The 24,061-nt window shown below is 39.9% G+C and overlaps 1 protein-coding gene across 2 annotated transcripts in view; it reads left to right on the plus strand.

Moving 5' to 3' along the window:
* The window catches only part of galnt18a (UDP-N-acetyl-alpha-D-galactosamine:polypeptide N-acetylgalactosaminyltransferase 18a), a 166,337-nt gene that overhangs the window by 56,283 nt on the left and 85,993 nt on the right, over window positions 1–24,061 (plus strand). For both annotated transcript variants that reach the window (XM_024264210.2, XM_024264211.2), the window contains exons 2-3: window positions 16,805–17,012; window positions 17,081–17,247. In XM_024264210.2, coding sequence (XP_024119978.1) covers window positions 16,805–17,012; window positions 17,081–17,247 — 375 coding nt within the window. The remainder of the gene's footprint in view (window positions 1–16,804; window positions 17,013–17,080; window positions 17,248–24,061) is intronic.

Genomic DNA, 24,061 nt, shown 5'->3' on the forward strand with positions numbered 1-24,061 from the left:
TCATCCTTTGGTGTGACGTTCTTTTGGAGGTAGATAGCTGTCGCTACTTGACTTATTTAACTTTTGTTCTGTTTACAACAATTCTGCACTAAGTAGTGTCACTGCTGATCATGTTTACTATTGTTAACATTGAATCTGACAGATAATTCCAATTCAGTTGTTGTCAATGTTTGTCAAAGACATAGTTTTACTGATTTCAGCAATGTTGCACAAAAGTGTCTATAATTTGTTGCACAAAATAAGAAAAGTTGTTTAGTATGATTGTGTTTAAGGTAAAAAAGATAAATGGGGATATATTTCCCCCCAAAACATGTTCTATATAATGATAGTTATTAGAGAGGGTTTTTACCAATTTTCGCAGTATCGCGATATTATCGATATCGTGAGCCATGTATCGCGTATCGTATCGTATCGTGAGGTACCCAGTGATTCCCAGCCCTAGTTTCTACACATCAAAAGGTTTGAATCTGACTTGGATAACTTTATCCATCTGGGTTCAGAAATTTAATAGAAATGAGTGGCACAGTGGTATTGCTAAAACGTTCAACTAAAATCTGTCTTTGTGTACTGAATTTGTAAGAAGAACGTTTGTGAGAAGTTAAAGGGCTCCATAGGTCACAAGGCAGTGTGAAGAATTCACTGACAGGTAGAGCAGGACCTCCTCCTCCCTGAGCTTTAAGCTTGTGCTGTGTAGTCTTACACATTCACACCAGAGCTGCCACGATTAGTCGACTAATCGATGAAAAATCGACTATTAAAATAGTCGACGACTAATTTAATGGTCGATTAGTTGTTACTTTATATTATATGGAGTTGGAGTGTGGTAAAGTTGAAAGTTATAATTGGTATTCTGCTAGCTTTATGACCATTTTGGGATTAATTAAGGTTTTTAGGCCATTTTGGAGATTAGATAATATTTCAGCTGCATGCTAGCTATTTGGCTAATTAAGGCTTTTTTTGTTTTTTTTTAGGCTAATTTGCCATTTAACTGATATTTTAGCTGGCTCTCAGCTTCAGCGATTTCAACTATCAGTTTCAGCATCTTCAGCTATCAGCACTAGTATTTACAGCGGCCAAATTCAGCTTACAGCATTCACACTAGTATTATTTCAGGTAATGCTGTATATCTAGTTTTTAGTTAGTTTAAAGCTAATGATGATTAAAATGTGTGCTTTACATCCAGTTTGCACATGACTTGATTCGTCGGCTAATCAGAAAAAATTGTTGGTGATTTGTCGACTATTAAAATAATCGTTTGTGGCAGCACTAATTCACACCGAACGCGCCCGGAATGGTGAAGTCATCGAGTTTTAATACTAAGTAAATGTAAATACGTGATCTACTGCTTTGTGATTTTGGCACGGATTGGCAAGCTTGACGTGACTCGTCAACCAATCAGGGACTCAGCTTTGGGCACTTGATGTTTTCAGTGACTGGATCAGAGTAGAAATAAACATTCAAGATGGCCGCTTAATGCGAAGATTTTCGTCATGAACTTCCATCCATTTTGTTAACCCATCGGGGTCGCTAGGCCCCCTGAAACTGTCCCAGTTACTGCTGGGCGAAGGGGGGATACATTTGACAGGTTGCCAGCCCATCACCGAGCCCATGGAGCTGGATCGACAGCTATGCTAGCCAGTGGCGAGCACCGGGTAAAATACGGAGTTGGTCAAGTCAGTTTTACAGAAAGCAGCTCATTGTTCTTCTACTGCGTCTTTCGCGTACAGATTGTTTACAGGCCTGTTCTGTCACAGAGGACTTTGGCAGCATTTATGTAAAACCTGTAACCAAATTAAACCATCTTCTTCCTCCCATATTGGGGGCTGTAGTCTGAGTAAAGATGCCCAGACCCCCAACCCCTGCAGAAATGTCCTCTGGTTTTGCTTGGACGTCAGCCATAAGACATATTCCCCGCAGTGTCGTGGGTCTTCCCTAGGGCCTCCTCTCTGTGGGCCAGAACACTTCACCTGGGAGGCATCCAGCAGAGATGACTAAACCAACTTAACTGGCTCCTCTCAATATGAAGGAGCAGTGGCTCCGTTCCAGGCTCCTTCTGACTTATCTCCAACAGAACACCCCCCCCTCCTGTAAGAGGAACTGATGATGGCGTCTGATTTTTGGCTCAGCTCCTTTCATACTCCAACATGATACAGCAGCAGCCTAACTGCAACTGTTCCACCTCTCACCCCCCATACTTCCCTCACTCATTAGACTTCAACTCCTCTACCTGGGGAGGAGCTCTCCACCCACCCAGAGAGGTAAACCCCCCTATACTCATTGAGAACGGTGATCTCCAACCTGAAGGAGCTAAATCTCTGTCCATTGCTCATTTACAGTCCTGTACAAAAGTCAAAATAAGCATTTTCAGCATAATTTTGCAGGTATTTTCCTTGTTTTGGGATAAAGAAACAACAAGTCTCTGTCATTGTTTTTCCACTAGATATTTTCATCAAATGACATTGAGAGCAAATTTGAATATTTTACCTATTTATAATATAAATTTGACTTAATTAACTTATAAACGTATTTATGATGTAAATTATTAACTTTATAATTAAAGTCCTTCTCCGATGAAAATCATGTTTTTTTTTTTTTTAGTTTTTAACATGTATGAGTGGCATTTGTCTTTTGAAAGAGAGTAAGAAATCATTTCCGTATTTCTCCTTTTAAATCCAGGGGAGGGGCAGAGCAGCTCCAATCAGCTCCAAAAGCCACGCCCCTTCAGAGGAGATTCTTTAAACAGAGGCTTCAGATCAACATGAAAAATGGCTTTTAGGACATTTAGGTTGTGGAATTTGGGTTAAAAACTTCATAATCATAGTTGAAACACTACAGGGAATGCTTTTTTAAATTAAAAAAAATTGTCATACGGGGACTTTAAGTAAGTTTTAGGACATATGATTTGACCTGGACTCGCTTAAGCGATTTGAGCACATTTCCAGTGCTGCGCTCATGCACTGCTCCTCCATGTTTCAAAAGGCCGGAGGATATAGAGATGAGGAAGGGGGAAAATTCCTCCCTAAAGGCTGTGACTATAAAAAATAACCCACTATACTTTATAAAGTCTAATATATCACACAATCGATAAAAAGTTATGTTAAGAAAAAGTTAAGAAAAATTTGCAACACCATTTTTGAATGAAATCTAGCCAGTATCCGTTATGATCAGTTGGGTGATTTGTTAATTTTTGCTCACAACCATGTTAGTTCAAGAAGCAAAATATCAATATGAGTGTTCAGGAAAAAAGCATCTTATTTAGCCACTGTTTCATGTTTGATCCACACATTTTTAACATGGTGTATTATAAAGCATTATTTATCAACACATTTAGCATTCTTTCAAAACAGCAAATAATCATCAAAAAAGTAATAATAATAGATGACTTATCCTCTGTGGAAGAAAAACGGCCTGCCCTACTTTTATTTTTTTCCTCATCATTTTCTTGTTAAAAAGCAGATAATGAGCCTCTCTCTTATTACCACACGGAGACACCAAGACTTTAACTGATTTAACTCTCTTTACTCTGTGGTTAACAACAAGAGCAGCAGAAGAAAACACTCCACAAAAGTTCTTTTTTCAGTTTATTTTTGATTTATTAGTGGATCTACGTCTCAGTGGGGGACAGGGAGAGGGGGGCGCTTTAGTCTTTGTTCTTGATTATCTCGTTATCACTTTGTTTTCTCGTTATAACGAGAGAAAAAAAAGTAGGCTGTTTTCGGCTTCCGTAATTCTCCCTGTATAGTTTTGACATTTCGCTGAACTTTTTCCTGCCAAAAGTGTTTTTGAGATTTAGTGGAGGCAGCCATTTTCAAATGAGTGGGAAAAGCCCTTATACTGCCCCTAGTGGAATGATGAGGAACTACAGGGCAGAAAACATCGACTAAGTTATATAGATGGTTTTTAAGGAAAGTTTTGAATATGCTACGGAGATAGGGGTCTTAGAAATAAGATGTAATGATTTTTCATAAATATTTTTTTTAAATAGATGCAGCCTCAACAGGGTACAGACCAGTGTCTTACTTTTGGTGGTCCCAAGCATTCAACATAAGACTTCATAGACATATCAAACAGATCAAAGGAAAATATAGATATATAAATAGATGAACTGATGTGGTAATGTATTGGTTTTCTCAGGATTTTAGGGTTTTGGGGATTTGGCGCCCAAACTTGCTCCCCCTCACATTGTATGTCACTCCATAGTGGGACCGGCTAAATCCAGGCCTGATGTTTCAGCTGTTTCATTCCTCCTTCTCACATTCTGGAAGATCTCCATACATGAGATATAAGCTCAAATGTGGAACCACAGTGACCCGTTTGACCCGCTTTCCTGCAGGTTCCTACAGTTTTCTGCCACTTCTCTGATGGCGTTCTTTTCCCTCTTCCAGCTGTGACACATTAAATGTTTTATGTGTCTCAGAGAGGAGAAGATGCAAATGACTGCTCTCTGCTTGATTAAATGAATCATACGTGAACTTTCGTGCCCCCATCCTTTCAAGTTTTTGTCTCTATCTGTCATTGAGCTGCAAAAACTGCTCGTCTCCAGAGGTTTTCAGATTCGTCAGCTGGAAAAGCATCCAGGAACACCACAGCCACGGAAATGAGGGAATGAGTCGGCCATGTTTTCCCTCACGCCACTTTAAACATCGCACCACAAAGAGCTTTCAGGGGGAAATCATCTGAGCAAATGAAATTCTCCCCTCAAAAACAAATGCTTTCAAATCCCGGCGTGTGAGTGGGTGGTGTCTGTCTAAGTGCAAAGACTGCTGGGAAATGTTCCTGCCAAGCTGCAACTGTTTCAGTGATGGGCATCTTCTGAGTCTGCATGCAGGGTCATGCAGTTTTGTAAATCAGCTTCGTGTCTCTTTAAGGTAAAATAAACATGGCTGATCGTTCTGTGAGTGAAGCTGCTCCGCCAAGACTTAATCTCCAAATCCTGACTGCTGCTTTGTTTGACGGTTTTCCCGAATGGCCCAATGTGGCGTTGTGAAGACACCACGCAGGTCGCAGGACTCACAGAGGTGGAGCTGTCACAGACTGAGCTCTTTCATTTTACCCAAGCATCTTTGCACTGCCGTCATTTTCCTCATCACTGCTGTTATTACATCTTCAATCATATTACAAGCCCAGAAGACGGGAGGAAAATATACAACAAGTCTGTTTTCCTGCAGGATTTAAGAAACAAAGACAGATTCAACACAAAACTGCTGAACTCTGACAAAATTGTTGCAGTTAAAATGTTCATTGATTAAAGAAAATAACAGTAATACACATTTTTGGGTTTTATCACAGATAAGTGGTTAAAAAATGTAATATTACCCAAAAAAATTCTGTAAAGTATCTGACAGTTCAGTTTAATAAGAAATAATTCTTTCATGCAACATTGGATCCAAAAACAAGCAGCAATCCGTACAAGTCAAACAATGTCCAGGTTCATGTGTCTAATGCTTATAGAATTATGATGTTCTCTTTGTAATCCTTTCCAAATATATAATCCTGATTATTATACAATAGAAAATAGTCACTCACTGAAATAAGAAATACTTGAAATTCCTGTAAAAGAGTCTTCATGTAATGAAAATGGTGGCGTGGTCCATCAGGTCATCATCCCTCCTGTCCCATATCCTCACTCCATCCCTGTAATGTTCAGTCTTCCTTCTCCTCTTCATCACTTCCCTCTTCACCATCTCCTGCTCTGGTCTGTCTTTTAGTCATTTTAGCTTTGGTTATTGATCTTCATTGTAATCTAATAACTCAGCTGTACAGTGAATACACATTTACCTTGATGTTTGATCCTCATATTCAGGTTTAACATTTCACTCGCTCCGATTTAAGTTAAAAATAAGTGTTTTATAAATCGTTGAGTTGCCTAAGTCGACATTCTGACTTTAAACAGATTAGAACTTTTAAAGATCGTTTCACTATTCTCACCACTTGTAGGATAGGTTTCAGGCTTAACAAAACTTTTACAATCCAGTGATATCCAGTATAGGGCTGACGCCTTTTCAAGAAATTTACAGCTAGAAATAATCAAGTTAATTCAAACTTTAAAGTGCTTATTTAGTTAGTTTTTGGCACCGATCTGCAGACAGACCTGTAAATAGCTGGAGATATTTGACGCAATGCTACTACTGAAACCTTGGTCACAAACACTACACCTCTACAGGGGGTTGACACGTGTGGGTGCTGTGAATTTTTGGGTTGTTTGGGCCCTATAGGGTCATAGAGAAGAGCAGTTGCATCTAAAAAGGGCCATACCATGACAAAACAACTTTTTGAGCTTTTAAATGCATTATACTGTTCAGTCCTCACTATAAAGAACCCCAAAGTGGTATTTTGATCTGTTCACGCATTTCTGAATAATCCTCTAAAAACCTGCGCTCTCAACAGCAGCCCCTCCCATACCCACAAAAACAAGCGGGTCCTCACGATCTGATGTCACAGAGTGAGACCGCCCCTTTCAGGAAGAGTCTGCTCTGACAGCTCCGCCCCCAGTCTGACACAAACACCCAATTTCTACACGGAGCTAGCAGTGATCAGGATCAAATGTTCATTTTAGATGCAGAATATCGTATATCTTCCAATTGTGTCCTTTCTTTAATAAATTCCAGTTGTTTATTTTTGTGAGCCACACGCAGCGAGTCGTTTTACTTCCAGGTAGGGAAAAACTCATGGAAAATAACTAATATTTCATAACTAATTTGTTTTTAAGTGTTCTAAAGGTAATATATGATTGGATATAGTTTATTAAGAGACGCCAAAAAAATGAAACTGTTGTGTTGTGTGTGTGTGGCTCGTGTATTGTGAAGTATTTGTAAGGATAATGTCAGCTACTGTACGGTGTCTTTATGACACACTCTAATTGTTTGTAAGGTGTAAGTACTGGCTCCATCCATGCACGTTATACACGTGTGACTACGGTTTAAGTATTTTTGGGACCTAAGAAAAGATTCAAACATAAAAACTTTTTCAAAGAGTTTTTGTCTGGTTATCGGGGCTGGATGCTGGTGTGGTTGTTTAACTGTCTCTTCACAGAAAGAGCATTTCAAGTGATTTAATCTCGGTTTACAGCATGGATATGGATAAAGCAGGAGTGTCTTGATCTACAAATGCTACGTTCAGGGTTTCTAATATTTTAGATCGGATATCTAAGTTTGTAGGAAATTTTTCCTGTAAAAATAAAAAAAACCTCCAACTTCAATAAGAACACCATACATTTATTTAAAGAAACAAAATATACCAATTGTCTCTGTTTTGAGATTTGATGCATCATTTATCGGTTTGTCTTTTCTTTTTCTCTCAGGCCTGACCAAAATAAAAAATAGTTTTCCAAGATCTCAGGATAAAAAAATAAAAAAGTTAAGACAGGGAATCCCCAAACCGATTCCAAATTCTTTTACTGTGCTCCTGGTTAAAAACCTTCAGATCCAAGATGTCCAGATGTTCCACAATTCAGTCTTGCAGAATCCCGTCCCTGGAGGGTGCACTTTGGATCTTCAAGGAGAGTCCAACATAAAAAAAAGCAGTCAGGATGTTCATAAAAATAAAACGAGTTGAGTTTTTCAAGATGAATCTGCTCCAGAATTGTGCGGGTCTAAACAGTTTGCTCAGCTTCTTAAAAAATTGTGCAACAACTCTTTCCCCGTTTCAATGTGGATACCTGCAGGGCTGTGGTGCATTTGAGGACCATCAGAAAATACAACTTTTAGCAAAAAATCTGCATAATTTTTGTATTTATTCTGTTCCTAAAATAGCCATGGGTTACACCAGCATATCCTTTCTGTGTGGAGTTTGTATGTTCTCCCTGTGCAGGCGTGGGTTTTCTACAGGCACTCAGGGGGATACTGATCGAGACAAAGACAGAAGGGATGATTTGAGGAGTTTTCTCTTTGTTAATGGAAAGAGGAGTGACTGGGGGGGTCAAGGCTCTAAGGTAGGGACTGGGTCCCGTTTGCCCCTAGTTGATCCACCTTCCTCTGCTCGCCTGCGTACTGTCATCCAGTCCTTGACTCACCTGTCAGCCGCTCTCACAGCTTAGCTGCAGTTTGACAGACAGTAGTGAGGTCACAGAGCTGAAGTGTGAACGTCCTGCAGGCCTGAAGTCAGATGAAGAAGCACCAGGGAGGACGATGCTGTTGGAGTCTATTTTAGAGGCAGCATTCAGTCTGACGTGTTCTTAGAAGATGCTCAGCAGAAAGACACAGCTTTGATCCCTCAGTGGAGTTGTTTTTCCAGAGCAGGTTATCCTCAGCAGCTTCAGTACCCCACTGGGCCGCTGTGGGGGATAGAAGGTAACTGCAGACCCTCAGGCAGGACGTGGGGGTCTGCTCGGACTATAAGATGGGGGTTCATAGAGTTCATTCGGGGATCAGGAGGAGAATATCCAAGATAAAGCCAAGTGTGAGTTAGGAGAACTGAGGCAGGCGTTGGTGTGTGTGGGTTTAGAGAGGCAGGAAGCCTTTCACCAGTGAAGCGCCTCGACCACACTCAGAGAATATTAAAAAAAAAACTTGATTCATCCACTGGAGCAGGGGAGTCAAACTCAATCGCACAAGGGGCCAAAATCCAAAACACACCTTAGGTCACGGGAAGAAGAGGATAAACATTTATGGAACACTCTATAACTACATTTTTTAAACTTTAACACCGTAACTTTTTAACATAATTATGAACTAGATTTACAGCATTACCTGCAATAATGCTAGTGTGAATGCTAAATAGCTGAATTTGGCCACTGAAGATGCTAGAGCTGATAGCTGAAATCACTGAAGCTAATAGCTAAAAACACTAAAGTTGATAGCCAGCTAAAATATTAGCTAAATGCCAAATTAGCCTAAAAAAAAAGAAAAAAATTCTTAGGTTAGTCAAAACAGTTAGCATATCGCTGAAAATATAGCTAAAATTCAAAATAGCCTAAAAAGTTTTTAAAAAGCCTAAATTAACCAAAACAGCTAGCATGTGGCTGAAATATTAGCTAAACTCCAAAACAGCCTAAAAAGGAAAAAAAAAGCCTAGATTAGCCAAAACAGCTAGCAAGTATTAGCTAAACTCCAAAAATAGCTCAAATAATCTTATAAAATGCCAAAATAGTCCAAAAAGCTAGCATAAGGCCAATTTGGAAAACTTTAAAACCGTAACTTTTTAACAGAATTACGAATAATAAAAAAGCAGGAATATTATTCCAGAATAAATCAATTTAAACCTTAAATAACTTAAATAAATAAATAAAGATTACTGTTCGTGCGGCCCGCAAGGTTGATATGAATGACACTTGCTGTGTGCAGAGCTGAACGAACCAATCACGGTGAGGTATATGACTCTGGAGGCGGGACATCGGCGGTCTGTCCAGTGCCTCTGTCTATCATTCATTCATTCCTCCAATCAGCTGGGCGGAGGAGGAGCTACGAAGCACCAAACGCGATTCGCTTGACAAATTCTCGTGAGCTACCAGCTCCGTCTGTGGATGTCTCTCTTAGAATGAACACACACATGATGTCGAGGAATACGTTTTTTTGACGTGCTGCTGACTGTTCCTATTGAATCAGAGCTCCTCAAGCTCCGAGCCTCAAACCTGTAAGCCCGCCCCGCGCGGGGATCCGCTGCTCCCGCCTGTCAAACATGTGATCCTGAGCTTGGCTCGCACCTGCGTGCGCGTGTCTGTGACTTTTAAGGCTCACACACCGGCTGTGTCGGCGCGCATTCCAGTCCATGTAAACGCGAGTAGAAGTCCGATATTCTGACAGGCGCGTTTACATAGAACTCCGATGGAAAGCAGGCCCCAAATGCACAATGATGCAGCCGGCGCGCGCGAGCACCCCACACCTCCAATGAATGAGATCAGATTTATTTATTATGAGAAGTTCTACAAAAATCTACAAAAAATGAAATCCTTCAAAGATTTTCTCCATGGGCTTCTCTCTCTCTCTGAAGGAGGATCTGTTAATACAGACATTTGAAACTCATTCATTCATTCATTCATCTTTCAGACCGCTTTGTCCCTTCCGGGGTCGCGGGGGTGCCGGAGCCTATCCCGGCTACTGAAGGGCGAAGGCGGGGTACACCCTGGACAGGTCGCCAGTCTGTCTCAGGGCCTCAATCACACACACATTCATTCACTCTCACATTCACACCTAGGGACAATTTAGAGTCACCAATGAACCTATGAAGCATGTTTTTGGACGGTGGGAGGAAGCCGGAGTCCCCGGTGAAAACCCACGCATGCACGGGGAGAACATGCAAACTCCACACAGAAAGGTCCCAGCCGGGAGTCGAACCGGGGCCTTCTCGCTGTGAGGCGAGAGCGCCAACCACTTGCGCCACCGTGCAGCCCACATTTGAAACTGAATAAAAATAATTAGTTTTCTCTAGTCAGTCAATATGTGGTTTCTTCAGTAATATGCTGTATGGTATTTATTATTATTTTAATTTATTACTGATTTATGGAAGTTTTTTAGTTCCATCAGAATTTTTTTTTTTACCCTCTGAATTTTTATTCTGAATTTTCTTAACCTCTGAATTTTTATTCTAAATTTTTATTGTGATTTTTTATTCTGAATTTTTATTCTAAATTTTTATTCTGAATTTTCTTAACATCTGATTTTTTTTTACCCTCTGAATTTTTATTCTGAATTTTTTTAACCTCTGAATTTTTATTCTAAATTTTTATTGTGATTTTTTATTCTGAATTTTCTTAACATCTGAATTTTTTTTCGAATTTTTATTATGAATTTTTATTATGAATTTTTTTTAACCCTTACCTTTTAAACAGCAACATTTTATGCTCCTAAAAATATTTTCTATCTTAAAAAAATCTGTGTTTTTAATTTCGAGACTTAAAATTTCAATGGGTCAGAAATTCAACATAAAAAATTCAGAGTCTGATGGAACAAAAAAACTTCCATACTGATTTGTCTGATTTTTAATTCATTATTTAATATATTTATTTATTTTATTCATTTATTTTGTGTTAATAACAAAGATATTTGAGAACATTGGAATGTTTTATCATCGCTTTTCTTATGAAAATCCTGATGCGGCCCGGCCTCACCCAGACTCTGCCTCCAGTGGCCCCCGGCTAAATTGAGTTTGAGACCCCTGCACTAGAGGAAACTCTACGACTTCCTGAGGTCTGGAGTGAGATAGCAGAATGTCAAAGAAAAAAATAGAAAGGTGGGGTAGTTTATTGTCCAGTATGTGTGTGTGTTTGCATAATGTGTAAGCTGATGTGACAGATCTCAGGGTCGCCTGGTTTACAGATGTCTGCGGTTGAGTTCTTTCTGTCGCAGTCATTTTATTTTTTTGTCCTCCTCATGTCTCTGTCTGTCACTCCTCCTCTTCATCATCTTCCTCACATTATGTTGTCACTTTCATTGTGCCGATCCTCTCTGGCTCTACCTACATCCACATTATTTTCTGGTTTTTTGTGGTTTTTCCATTTCTCCATTTCTCCATTTCTCCCTCTGTCTCATTTGTTTGTGTACTTTGTTGTTTATTTAGATGCAAATGTCTTGTTGTTGAGTCTGTATGGACATGTGGAGGAATGATTTTTCTCTCCAAAATGTTCCTCCCATGTTTGTGCAGCACCTTCCCCGCATCTGTGTGTTTGTGCCGAGTGATTGTTCAGCTGAGCAGACACTATACTGTCGAGCCAATTTCCAATCTACCAAGGTGATCAGAGGACAAAGGCTCAGTGGCTTCGCAGATGCTCTCAGGCTGCTGTTCCACCCAACCGTACGCTTCACTGCAGACCTTTGGCAGCACCCAGTCCACCTGTGTGTTCATCGTGTGTGCTTTGTTTCAGTGCTCTGGAGCACTTTTTGTTTTCTCTTTCTCTTGGCTTCTTTGTCACGTTCAAATGGTAAATATATTTAAAAATCCAGCTTGAGTTTGGTTTATTAACAGAAAATTTCAACTTGCAAAACAGCCTGAAAACAAGTTTTTTATTTCTTTCTCTAACCTCACATTGAAAATTCATTAAAAATGAGCTTTCAAAGCTGCCCGTGCAGTTTTCAAAGCTGCATGAGAAGAAATATGAAAATGAAACCTGGTGAATCAACCCCGAGTACCTCAAGTCTCTGGATGCTGTGGGAGTGTCTTGGCTGACATGTCACTGCAGCATTGCGGGAATGGTACCATCGGACTGGCAGACTGGGGTGGTGGTTCCCCTTTTCAAGAAGGGGGACCAGAGGGTGTGTTTCAACTATCGGGGAACCACACTCCTCAGCCTCCCTGGGAAAGTCTATGCCATGGTACTATAGAGGTCCGATAGTCGAACCTCAGATTCAGAAACAGCACTGGTTGGTGGACCAACTCTACATCCTCTTCAGGGTGCTGGAGGGTTCGTGGGAGTTCGCTCATCCAGTCCATATGTGTTTTGTGGATTTGGAGAAGGTGTTGGACCGCGTTCCCCGTGGTGTCCTGTGGAGGGTGCTGGGAGTATGGGGTCCGGGGAGCCCTACTCAGGGCTGTCCGGTCTCTGTACGACCGGAGCAGGAGCTTGGTTCGCGTGGCCGGCAGTAAGTCAGACCTGTTCCCGGTGCATGTTGGACTCCGGCAGGGCTGCCCTTTATCACCGGTTCTGTTCATAGTCTTTATGGACAGAATTTCTAGGCGCAGCCAGGGGCCGGACAGGGTCTGGTTTGGGGACCACAGGATTTCCTCTCTGCTCTTTGCAGATGATGTTGTTATGTTGGCTCCATCAAGCCGGGACCTCCAGGATGTATTGGAGCGATATGCAGCCGAGTTTGAAGCGGCTGGGATAAGGATCAGCACTGCTAAGTCTGAGGCCATGGTTCTCGACCGGAGAAAGGTAGTTTGTCCTCTCTGGGTGGGTGGAGTGCTCCTGCCTCAGGTGGAGGAGTTTAAATATCTTGGGGTTTTGTTCACGAGTGAGGGAAGATCGGACCGTGAGATCGACAGGTGGATTGCAGCGGTCTGTGCCATTTTGCGGTCGCTATACTGTTTTGTTGTGGTAGAGAGACAGCTTATCCAGAAAGCAAAGCTCTCAATTTACCGGTCGATCTTCGTTCCAGTACTCATGAGCTTTGGGTCATGACCCAAAGAACAAGATCCCGACTACAAGCGGCTGAATGAGTTTTCTCCGCAGGGTGGCTGGGTGCTCCCTTAGAGATAGGGTGAGGAGCTCGGTCACCTGGAGAGAGTTCGGAGTAGAGCCGCTTCTCCTCCGCATCGAGAGGAGCCAGTTGAGGTGGTTCGGGCACCTGATCCAGATGCCTCTTGGACGCCTCCCTGGAGAGGTGTTCCAGGCATATCCAACTGGGCGGAGGTCCGGGGGAAGGACACGCTGGAGAGACTATGTTTCTCAGCTGGCCTGGGAACGCTTCGGGGTCCCCCCAGAAGAGCTGGAGTAAGTGACCGGGGAGAGGGAAGTCTGGGCATCTCTGCTTAGACTGCTGCCCCCGCGACCCGGTCTCGGAAGAGTTGAAGAAGATGGATGGATGGTGAATCACAACTATAGATATCTGAAAACATCTTCCTCTTTAAATGTTTAAATCCAGTTTGGCCTGCAACCTAAGGTGTGTTCTGGATTTTGGCCCCCTGTGCGATTGAGTTTGACACCCCTGATCTAAACTAAGAAAGGGACTGTCCCCAGGAGTCTGATCTATTCAAAAACTAGTCGTCACAGTAACAGTTTACATGTTGAATTTACCTTTTTCATGATCATAAACACCTCATGAAAAGTGAAAAATGTCAGGATCCGGGTGTGGACACAAACGCAGAATGCAGGATGTTCAATGGGTTGTTGTTTGTTCTTTTTGGCTGAGAATAAACTTGCAGCTCTCAAGACGATCTGGTGACAAGCTGAGGGGAGACGCAGCTTATAACAGAAAACAAGATAATCACTCACACGTGTGTATGAGAACCAGGTGTGAAAAGGAACAAATCAACAACCCTGAAACGAGAGGAAGAAAACACAACCACACCCAGCCCCCAACCCCACAAAAAACTGTAGGAGCACAACTTCAAACCAGTTCAGATCAGAGTTTTTTCTCTTATCTGATCAAAAACGGGGGTGGCAAGTAGGGGGTTCAAAGCTTTTTGCTGGGGTGGCAGCTGCCTTCCCTTGCCACCCTGTAGCTCCGCCCCTGCTCCTTGCCAGTCGGTTTGCTCTCCTTTAGAGATTTTTGTTCATTTGGATTCTGTGAGGTTTTGGTCTCCTTTACATTTCTCTCCCGGTAAAGATTTTTGTTTCCACACTCTTGGAGTTGTTTTTGAGGAGTTTGGGATTTTATGGAACTCCTCCCACTAAGAGTGAAGAGGTCATGTGGAACCAGTTCTGTGGAGGATATTGATTGATTGATCGATTGATTTATTTGTTTTCTTTAAAAAAAATACAGGTCAAAACACAAATATTTCAAACTCATTACAGAAATACATAAATGCATTGATTAGAGAGTAGAAAATAAACAAACAAAAACAAAACACACTTATGTCACATTTTGTTCATTAATTTTCATATTTTTTAACTAAAGTCAAGTAGAGTTTAATTGTTTGCTTGAAAATGAGTGGGAAGAAGTGAATTTATATAATACCATATTATCTCTTCTTACCAAACCTCCACATTAAGTGATTTCAGACTTTTGGATCATTTCAAGGTTTTTAATGAACTTTAAACACTTAATAATTAAAACTATTTAGCTGTAGCTCCTGTTCACGCATCACTTTTGTAAATTCTTTTATCACCATTTTTTTTTTAATTATCCACTATTTAGCACCACTAAACTCTTTTGCTAATATATCAATTCTAGATATCAGCCTCTTTCTTCAATCTTTTTATTAGCTTTTTGGAAACTAACATCTTTAGCTATTTTAAAATGAAGTAAATTGTTTTTGTTTTTCCACAAAAGTCATTGACTCTTACATTATTATTTGTAATGTTAATTTTCTGATTTAAAAAGGAAGTTTACTGTCGAAAAGTTCAGGACAGGTTGAACTCCGTCTTCCATCCCGTCAGCACTGATGCAGGGTGTGGTGGCAGAGTGCTTCACTGAAAGCCTCAGCACAGAGAAAAGGCTGATATGAAGTCAAAGTGAGGGCCGGGTTGAGGCATGGGGCTTATATTTGGGCAGGAGAAACTGAACGGAGAAGTATGGGTGGTGCATTTGTGGTGGCCATTATGAAGCTTGAAGAGAGAGGTTCCCTTTCACCCTGGAGACCAGTAAGTGTGTTTCTGGCAAAGGGAGAAGCACGCCTCTTCTGACTAATAAAAAAGCCATTTGGCTCAGAAAGGCAGAAGGAAGATGTCAGCTTTGTTTTGATGGCAGAACTGGAACGAAAAGATGATTACATTTATGAAAGTTATTCCATTTTGTTTTTAAGTTATAAAATAGTTTAACAGTCTACTATTTTTATAAAATGTCAAATAATAAATCCATTGCACAATTTTTAGGTTATTTACTATAATTCTTTGAACCCCGCCATTATTATCTTGATGCTGTGAACGAACTCACTTTGTTCATCCTCCTGGCGTGGAGAAAATCCAGACGTTTGTGGACAGTCCCTCCAGAAAGTTCCTCTTCTGTTCTGGACCATCTCCTCTGCTTCTGTGGATCATCCAGATGTTCCTCTGGGTTCTTGGTACTCAGAAGTGTTTTTCTCCTTCATCTCTCTCAGGGATCCAATGTTTGTCCAAACGTCTCATTCTGACAGTTGGATCATGAACTTTGACCTGTGGATATCTCCATCTTCTTCTGCTTTTTTATGATCTTGAGATTGTTTTCGGTTGTTTCCTTCTCCTCTGTTTATCCTCCATGTTTAGATGATAGATCTCACTTTTGATATTTTCTGTTTTTTTGCATGTGAAACTTTTTTCAAAAAATCATTTTTACGTTTTCTGGCTACTCAAATGAGAATATTGTTTTTGGTATTTTTAACATGTTCTTGTAGAATTTTTCTGATGATGGAAGACATATATAAAGTAAAATGAAGATTTAAAATGCATTTCTAAATTTTTATATGGGTGACGGGATGTGGGGGCGGGCTAACTCCGTGAGTAAATCCTGAAAGAGTAACTTTCAGACTATTATGTCCATCAATGACTATGAGGGTTTATTTTCTCTCTTGTTTTGTGTTTTTATCACTGATTTTCTGTACAGAGTTTTTTTTGTTCCATGTTGATCCATACAGTCGACTTCTGCTGTAGACTGATTGTATGTGAAATGATATGAAAAAAAAATCAAGATTTTGCTGTTGTTTCTGTCATAGATCAAATTCAGGTTACGTCACACAAGATGGAGCACAGAGGAGACGCTCTGGTTGTGTTAGTGGATTTGAGTCTGTTTGCAGGAGATCAGTTTGACTGTCAGTTATTTGCAGAAGTCAGCTGTTCTTCCAGACCTCAGTAGACAGCTTTTGTTTGGTAACCATGAACTGAGTTGTTCATGATGCAAAACTGTCACTCATTAAAGACCATATTTTGGTTTCTTACATGTCTTAAAGTCACTGAGCTGAGGCGGCTTCTGACCTACTGGAGACAAACAATGATAGAATGGAGGAATTTCTAATATACGTTTATATTTGAACCCAGTCAATCTATTTTGTCTGAAAGTCACATGACTTTTGAGCTCATGTTTTGTCTTACTCCCACAGGTGTTTTAAGAGAAAATGATTTCTAAAAACGATATATTCAAAGTTTGGATACATTTTCAAAAGTTTTGTAATTCTGACTGTGTGTTCCTGCTGCTGTGAGGGGGGGTGGGGGGTGGGGGTGGGGGTTGACACGCCTCATTGGGTGATGTTTCAGGCTGTCGATGGTCTTTTCTCAAACTTGTCCCCTCCCCGTCCACAGACACCCCACAGAAGGATGGTGAAGATGCCATGTCCTCACCCGACTCCGCCTCTGACCCCGCCTCCTCGCTTTTCAACCACTGGGGTCGAGACTTGGGTCCAGAGAGTCGAAGGGCGGCCCTGAAGAAGTTCCGTTACTATGGCTACAACAGCTACCTGAGCGACCGTATCTCCCTGACCCGGCCGATCCCGGACCTGCGTCCGGACGGGTCAGTCCTCACAGAGCCGCACGCTTCTCCTCTTGGAAGTAGACTGAACCTTTTGTTGTGTCCTCCAGGTGCAGAAACATGACGTATTCATCAGACCTTCCTCAGCTGAGCGTCATCTTCATCTTCGTTAATGAGGCCCTGTCGGTGTTGCTGCGCTCCGTCCACACGGTCATCCAGAGGACTCCAGCCTCCCTGCTGCAGGAGATCATACTGGTGGATGACCACAGCAGCAGCTGTAAGAAGCTTCAGACGTCAGAGCTCACACAGCAGCCAGTGTCTTCACACAGGTTCTTAAATGAGGCTTTTAGCCCCGGCAGGAAGGAGTACAGGATTTTCAGTCTTTAGTTGTTCAATACTCTTAGGCCCAATTCTTCCCTTCCCCTTCATTTATCCCTCCAAACCGAGAGTTATGAAAAAGTTGTGTCGTCGATGATGTCATCAATAATCGCCAGTCCGCTAGCTTTAGCGCAGAGCTTCCATCGCTTGAAATATACATGACAGCTGTTTTAGAACTTTAAAAAGGTGCTTCAGAGCGCACCCACGTGAAGAAAAACGCTTGTCAGTATATCCCTCCGTTTTGAGGGTCGGATTTAAAAAATACATTTCCTGGACACACTTACACTTAAACTCCCCCTTCAAATGGAGGGGACAGGAGAAGGGGACGGGAGAAGGGAAGATTTCCCATCCTTAATTTAAAGTACTTCGGGGCAGCAACTCTCAAAGAATTTTCTCTTTACTGTATCTATTCAAAATGTGGTCAGAACTTAGAGGCTGCTTAGGAGAACAGCACTTTACCTGCACAGAAAGGGCTGCATAGCAGTGTAGCGGTTCACACTCTTGACCATGAGAAGGCGATGGTTCAAATTGCTATGTGGAGTGTGCATGTTCTCCCTGTGCGTGTGTGTAGGTCTTCTCCGGGAACTCCAGCTTCTACTCACAGTCCAAAAACATGGATTGTAGCTAAATTATTTAATCAAAATTGTACTTTAGGTGTGAGTGTGTTGCAACCCCATGACCTAAAAAAGATTCAGCAGCTTCAGAAAATAGATGAACGGACGGATGGCTGCTGAGAGTCAGTACTTCTGAGTCATTTTATTATATAAACAACACAGTTTAATTGGCGTTAAAAATATCCATCAATTTTTCAATCCTTCTTAATTCCTTGGTTGCTGGAGCCTATCCCAGCCACTGGAGGGCAAAGTTAGGGTACATGCTAGACCAGGGCGGCTCATTACCATGATCGATCGCTCGATCCCAAAGGACATGTAGATAGATCGCAAGACAGAGAAAAAAATAATTAAATCAATCTTCTTTTTTTCTTAATTATTAGTGCAGAATTACGATCACCTTGAAACAGGGCTCTAGTGTGCAACCAATTTGGTCACACCTGCAACTGGAATTTTAAATGGTGTGATTAAAAAAAAAAAGGGTAGGCCCAGCCATTCTGTGGGAAAAAACCCATAATCTCGGCGATTCTGAAAGTCTCTTTCCTGTATGTGTGTGCAGGGTAACACACCTCAAATAAGAATTATTGTTTTTTGTCGATTTAAAAAAAATGAGAAATGTACATCTAAGTTGTTCAGTTTACGTCCGTGCACATCCTGATCACGCGCCCGTTGCCGGCTGCAGTTGAAACGAATTTAAAATATCTGTTAAAATCCTTAAACACCAGAATTTTCGCTCCAGTTTTTACTTTTTTTGTCAGAAATGTCAAAGAAGATGACTCGGACTTGAGACTGGGACCTGAGTCACACTGAAGTTCCACCAGCAGAGACTTGACTTGAAGCTAGACCTCACAGAGTGGAAACTTGAGTGTAGAACGTGTGGAAGTGTTCATTTGTTTATTTTAAGTTCAGCTTCAGGACATGTCTGGTCTAAAAAAATAAAAACTCTCTCCACCTGTTATCCTGTTACCATAAGCCACTTTAAAGTTGTGTAATGACAATATAATATAACATTTAATCATACATTTTAATACTTGAGTTGTGATTTTTCTTTGATAACAGGCCAACTGTTCAAAACCAAGGTTTGACTATCAACAGTACATTTTCATTTGGTGTTTCAAGTCTTTAAAGTCACCATTAAGGCTTTTTCTTCCATTAACAGGGATGTTTACACAGATTTAGCTCTGTAAAAAACACTTTAGGACCAAATTACAAATAAAAATCTTTTTTTATTTTGTGATATTTTGTAATACTCGTTCTTTTTGTTTATAGCTTTGGCAGCCCTTCTTTTGAATCCAGATGAGTTCTTGATTAAAAAGCTCAGTTCACATTTCAGGGCAGAGATCCAGCGTTTAAAGGTTCAGCTCGGTCCCCTTGAGGGTAGGAGTGTGGGGGTGTTGCAGCATCTTTTGTGCGTTTATGTCCTACTTTCTCTGATTTTAGAAAAACTACAAGCATTAGCTGCTAATGCAAGAAACCCTTAAGAAACGTATTAAAGAGGGAGTGTCCACATTCTGCAGCCCATTTCATGGAGCGTATTACATTGCTCTGCTTTCAAATGTATAATTACTAATATGACAAATCTGTCTGGGCCTGCAGATTTTATGTGTCTCTGGCTTCCCTCAGTTCTTCGATAATGTAATAAATCAGAGTTTAGTTATGGTTGCTGCACACGGGTGATTAGTGCAGGAACCAGGGGGAGAAATGCATTCATCATTTACCACAAATTATTCTCTGCTAGCGCATTACAAATGCTAAATGTGTGGATTCGCCTGACCTGGGATTTAAAGATTTTATCTGGGATGAATATAAATGTTCCTGAGGTTTCTTATAACCAAGATAAGAGTGCATCATTGGATGATGAATGTTGGTATTTATCCATGAGGTGTTTGTCCTTCAAAATGTGATATTCAGAACCTGCTGTGCTTTTAAAGGTTTTACCTCACATGTGTCAAAGTCAAGGCCCGGGGGCCGGATCTGGCCCTCCACGTAAATCTATCCGAGCCTTCAGATAATTTTATTTTATTGTTTTCAATGGTCCGATGTTATCTTGCATTTATTTCTAACTTGTATAATTTTGACAAAATATATTTTTATGGAGAGTAAAATATTGAAAGTTATTTAAGGTTTAAGTTGATTTATTGTGGAATAATAATCCTGCCTTTTTTTTATTTATATTATGTTACAAAGTTACGGTTTTAAAGTTTTAAAAATTAGCATTCTGCTAGTGCTAGCTTTTTTTAGGCTATTACGGAGTTTAGCTAATATCTCAGCTACATGCTAGCTCTTTTGGCTAATTTAGGCTTTTTCAGTTTATTTATTAATTTTTTTGTCCATTTTGATGTTTAGCTAACATTTCAGCTAAATGCTAGCTATTTTGGCTAGTTGAGGCTTTTTTTTACATTTAATAGGCTGTCTTGGTGTTTAGCTAATATTTTAGCTACATGCTAGCTGTTTTGGCTAACTTTATTCAATTTTTTAGGCTATTTTGAAGTTATTTTTTTCAGCTACATGCTAGCAGTTTTGACTAAACTAAGTTTATTTTTTATTTTTTTTTTTTTAGGCTAATAGCATGTATCTAATATTTTATCTGCCTATGAGCTTTGGCATCTTCAGCTATCAGGACCAGCATCTTCAGAGGTCAAATTCAGCTTACTGCATTCACACTAGCACTATCACAGGTAATGTTATATATCTAGTGCATAATTATGTTAAAAAATAAAGTTTTACATTTTTTAAAGTTTTGAAAATGTAATTTTAGAGTGTTAAATTGTTGTTTATCCTGTTCCCTCAGTGGCGGGCCGTGCATTTCACACCTAGGCCTTCAGTAGTGCTCCATCCGAATCAACCCTACCCTCATTAACTATTTTATGGCTATAAAACTTCTACTGCAGGTACAACTGCGACACACATAAAAAAGCATAAAAAAATAACCTGATAAAATTGCAATAATATTTTGGTATATAGCAAAATTTTACTCACCAAAAATCCGGATTATTTGTACACAAAATCCATCCTTTCTTTCCTCAAGAAGATTTCAATCACTCTGTCGTGCAGATTATCCGTGCGTTTTAGTTCCATCAAGAAGTCCTTTTCTATCGCCATGGAAGCTAATGCTGAAAGTTGAGCCTGCCCTGACGTATTTCTGGCATAAGTTTTAATTCGCTTCGGGGCTGAGAATGTCCGTTCAACAGAAGCAGTGGACACGGGGCTTGCTAGCTTCGGAGTTGCCCGACCCCGCTTAACAATGTCCAGCTTTTCTTGAAAAGTCCGTCTTGAAAACGACTTTGACAGTAAGTCTGCAACCAAATCCATTTCTTCTCCTCCTTCAGCCATTGTGGATTGACAAACCAGCTATTAAATTCGATATATTTGCCTGTGCAGGTCGCTACAGATTCAGTTTACCAGGTCTGCCTAGTACACTCTCCGATTATCCAATCACAGCGCGTGAAAATCCTGACGTTTCCGTGGGCCTGCTAGCTGGCCTAGCACGTGGTCTCCTCCAAATCTGATTGGTTGAAGCAACAGTTTGGTCGACAATTATTGTATGCTACAGGGCCCGCAGAACTGATTGTGAAGGCCTTCAGGCAGATTTCTTTGACCCTAGCAACAAATGGTGCTGCAATGTGATTGGTTAATGCTTAAATAGGAAAATACACGTCTGGAAGCAGCGCAACCAGGGAGACAGCAATGAAAGGACGAAGACAGAGCATTTGGAATTATAGAATACGTATTCACGGAAATAAATAATTAATATCAGTCTGTGATTCAGATATTTTTAGGCCAGCAGAGAAGGCCTTGCAGGCCCTGACGGCCCGCCACTGTGTTCCCTAAGGTGTGTTTTGGATTTTGGCCCCCCTGTGTGATTGAGTCTAACACCCCTGTTTTACCTTCTTCTAAAAATGTTTTAAAGCGATCTTTAGCATTAAAACTTAATTTTTGTAGGATCAGAATCAGTACAACTTCAGCTGGACAATTACATCCACAAAGGAGCAGAGACAGAAGGAGTCCTGGTCTGTTTGGAGAAGTTTTTTTTTTCCTGAAATGCACAGCCGATTATTCCCAAAAAAGCTCAGATGGAAACACCTTGGTGTGGATTTTATGAGAATCTTGAAGAGTTTTAATGATTCAGGTAAACTTGTGACACTATTTTTTCCTCAGCAAAGCTAAAATGGTTTGTTTTGATGAGCATCGAATAAGCAAACTAATTTTGAAAAAAAATCTCCACCGCTTTTTAATATTTTCTGCCAGACACTCAAACTAAAATTAAAATGACTTCAACTGTTGTATTGAATTTCAGTCCTCATTCTCCAGCTTTTAGTCTAAAATTGGTGTTTTCTTTCTGCCAGAGCATCAATGAACACTTTCATGAAAAACACACTTTAGCAACAAGATTTGACGGCAGTTGTGATCTTTCTGCATCACATATGCCGAAGCCTCAGGGTAACAAACAAAAAACAATATTTGCAGTAAGCCTGTGGTGTTTGATCAATATTTTAGGGTCACACAAACCCTGGCGGGATTGGTTGAATGTGCACTTCCTGTGTTCAGACAGACGAGTTTCTCTGTCTTAGCGTCATCATGAAGCTTTGAATGCCAGAATCAGATTTTTTAGGAGATGTTTGCTTCATTAAACAGCAGCAATTAAATTGATGTAATGGGTATTTTTAAAAACTGTACAATTATAAAAATGTCCTTTAGTATTGTTATTGCGTGGGCTTTTTTATCATAAAATGTGCAGTTTTTTATTGTATAACAGGTTAAACTCTAAACTGTTATACATGTGTTATATTATATGTTTCTCTAAACTTTAGAGGAACATATGAATTATTTTTTTTACAATATCCTAACAGGAAGCAAATTTGAGTTTTTAACCCTTTAACACTTGAGACATCACCAGTGACTTAAACACAAATTCTTAAAGTACTGTGACAAAATCTTTAACGTACTGTAACTTTGCAATTTCCCCATTGTGGGACAAATAAAGGTTTTCTTAATCTTCTTAATCTTAATCATAACCGTTAACATGATCAATGTAATTATAGTAGATTCTGAAGGAGAAAAGCGGCTCGAATCTACTATAATTACATTGATCATGTTGAAAAGTTACAATAAATCTAAGAACATAAACAGTGGAGCTCTGGTGTTAAAGGGTTAAGGTTCGTCAGCAATAATAAACAGTAAAATAAACAATAACTAACAATAAAGTCATTTAATTCTTTTAACTTAGTAAATGAAAGCAATCGATTTCATATTTAAAGCAACATGAGTTTAAAATAAAGCAAAAAAAAATATTTTTGTTGATAGCATACTAACTCATACGTGTCAAAGTCGAGGCCCAGGGGCCGGATCCGGCCCTCCACATCATTTTATTTTATTGTGATTAATGACCCGATGTTATCTTGCGCTGATTTCTAACTTGTATAATTTTGATAAAATGTATTTTTATGGAGAGTAAAATACTGAAAGTTATTTAAGGTTTAAGTTGATTTATTCTGTAATAATATCTGTTTTTTTTATTTTTAATTCTGTTAAAACGTTACAGTTTTAAAGTTTTAGAAATTAGCATTCTGCTAGCTTTTTGGACTATTTTACAGTTCAGCCAACATTTCAGCTACATGTTAGCTGTTTTGGCTAATTTAGGCTTTTTTTGTTTGTTTTTTAGAATAATTTGAATGTTATATATTTTTTCAGCTAAATGCAAGCTGTTTGGCAAACCTAAGTTTTTTTTTTTTATTTTTTTTTTTAAGTTTTCTAGGCTAATTTGGAATTTTTGCTAATATTTCAATTAGAATGCTAGCTGTTTTGGCTAATCTTTTTTTTTTTTTTAAGATTTTCCTGCTAATTTGACATTAGCACTAGCATCTTCAGCAGGTAATGCTGTATATCTAGCTCATAATTATGTAAAAAAGTTACTGTTTTAAAGTTTTAAAAATGTTGTTTTTGAGTGTTCAATAAATGTTTATCCTGTTCGGCCCACAACCTAAGGTGTGCTTTGGATTTTGGCCCCTCGTGTGATTGAGTTTGACACCCCTGTACTAACTCAACTGCTGTTTATTTTTCTAATAATAATTTATAAGCTTTTCATAAGCACAATCATTTCTA

This window comes from Oryzias melastigma, linkage group LG6, assembly GCF_002922805.2.
Source record: "Oryzias melastigma strain HK-1 linkage group LG6, ASM292280v2, whole genome shotgun sequence".
Taxonomy (NCBI): domain Eukaryota; kingdom Metazoa; phylum Chordata; class Actinopteri; order Beloniformes; family Adrianichthyidae; genus Oryzias; species Oryzias melastigma.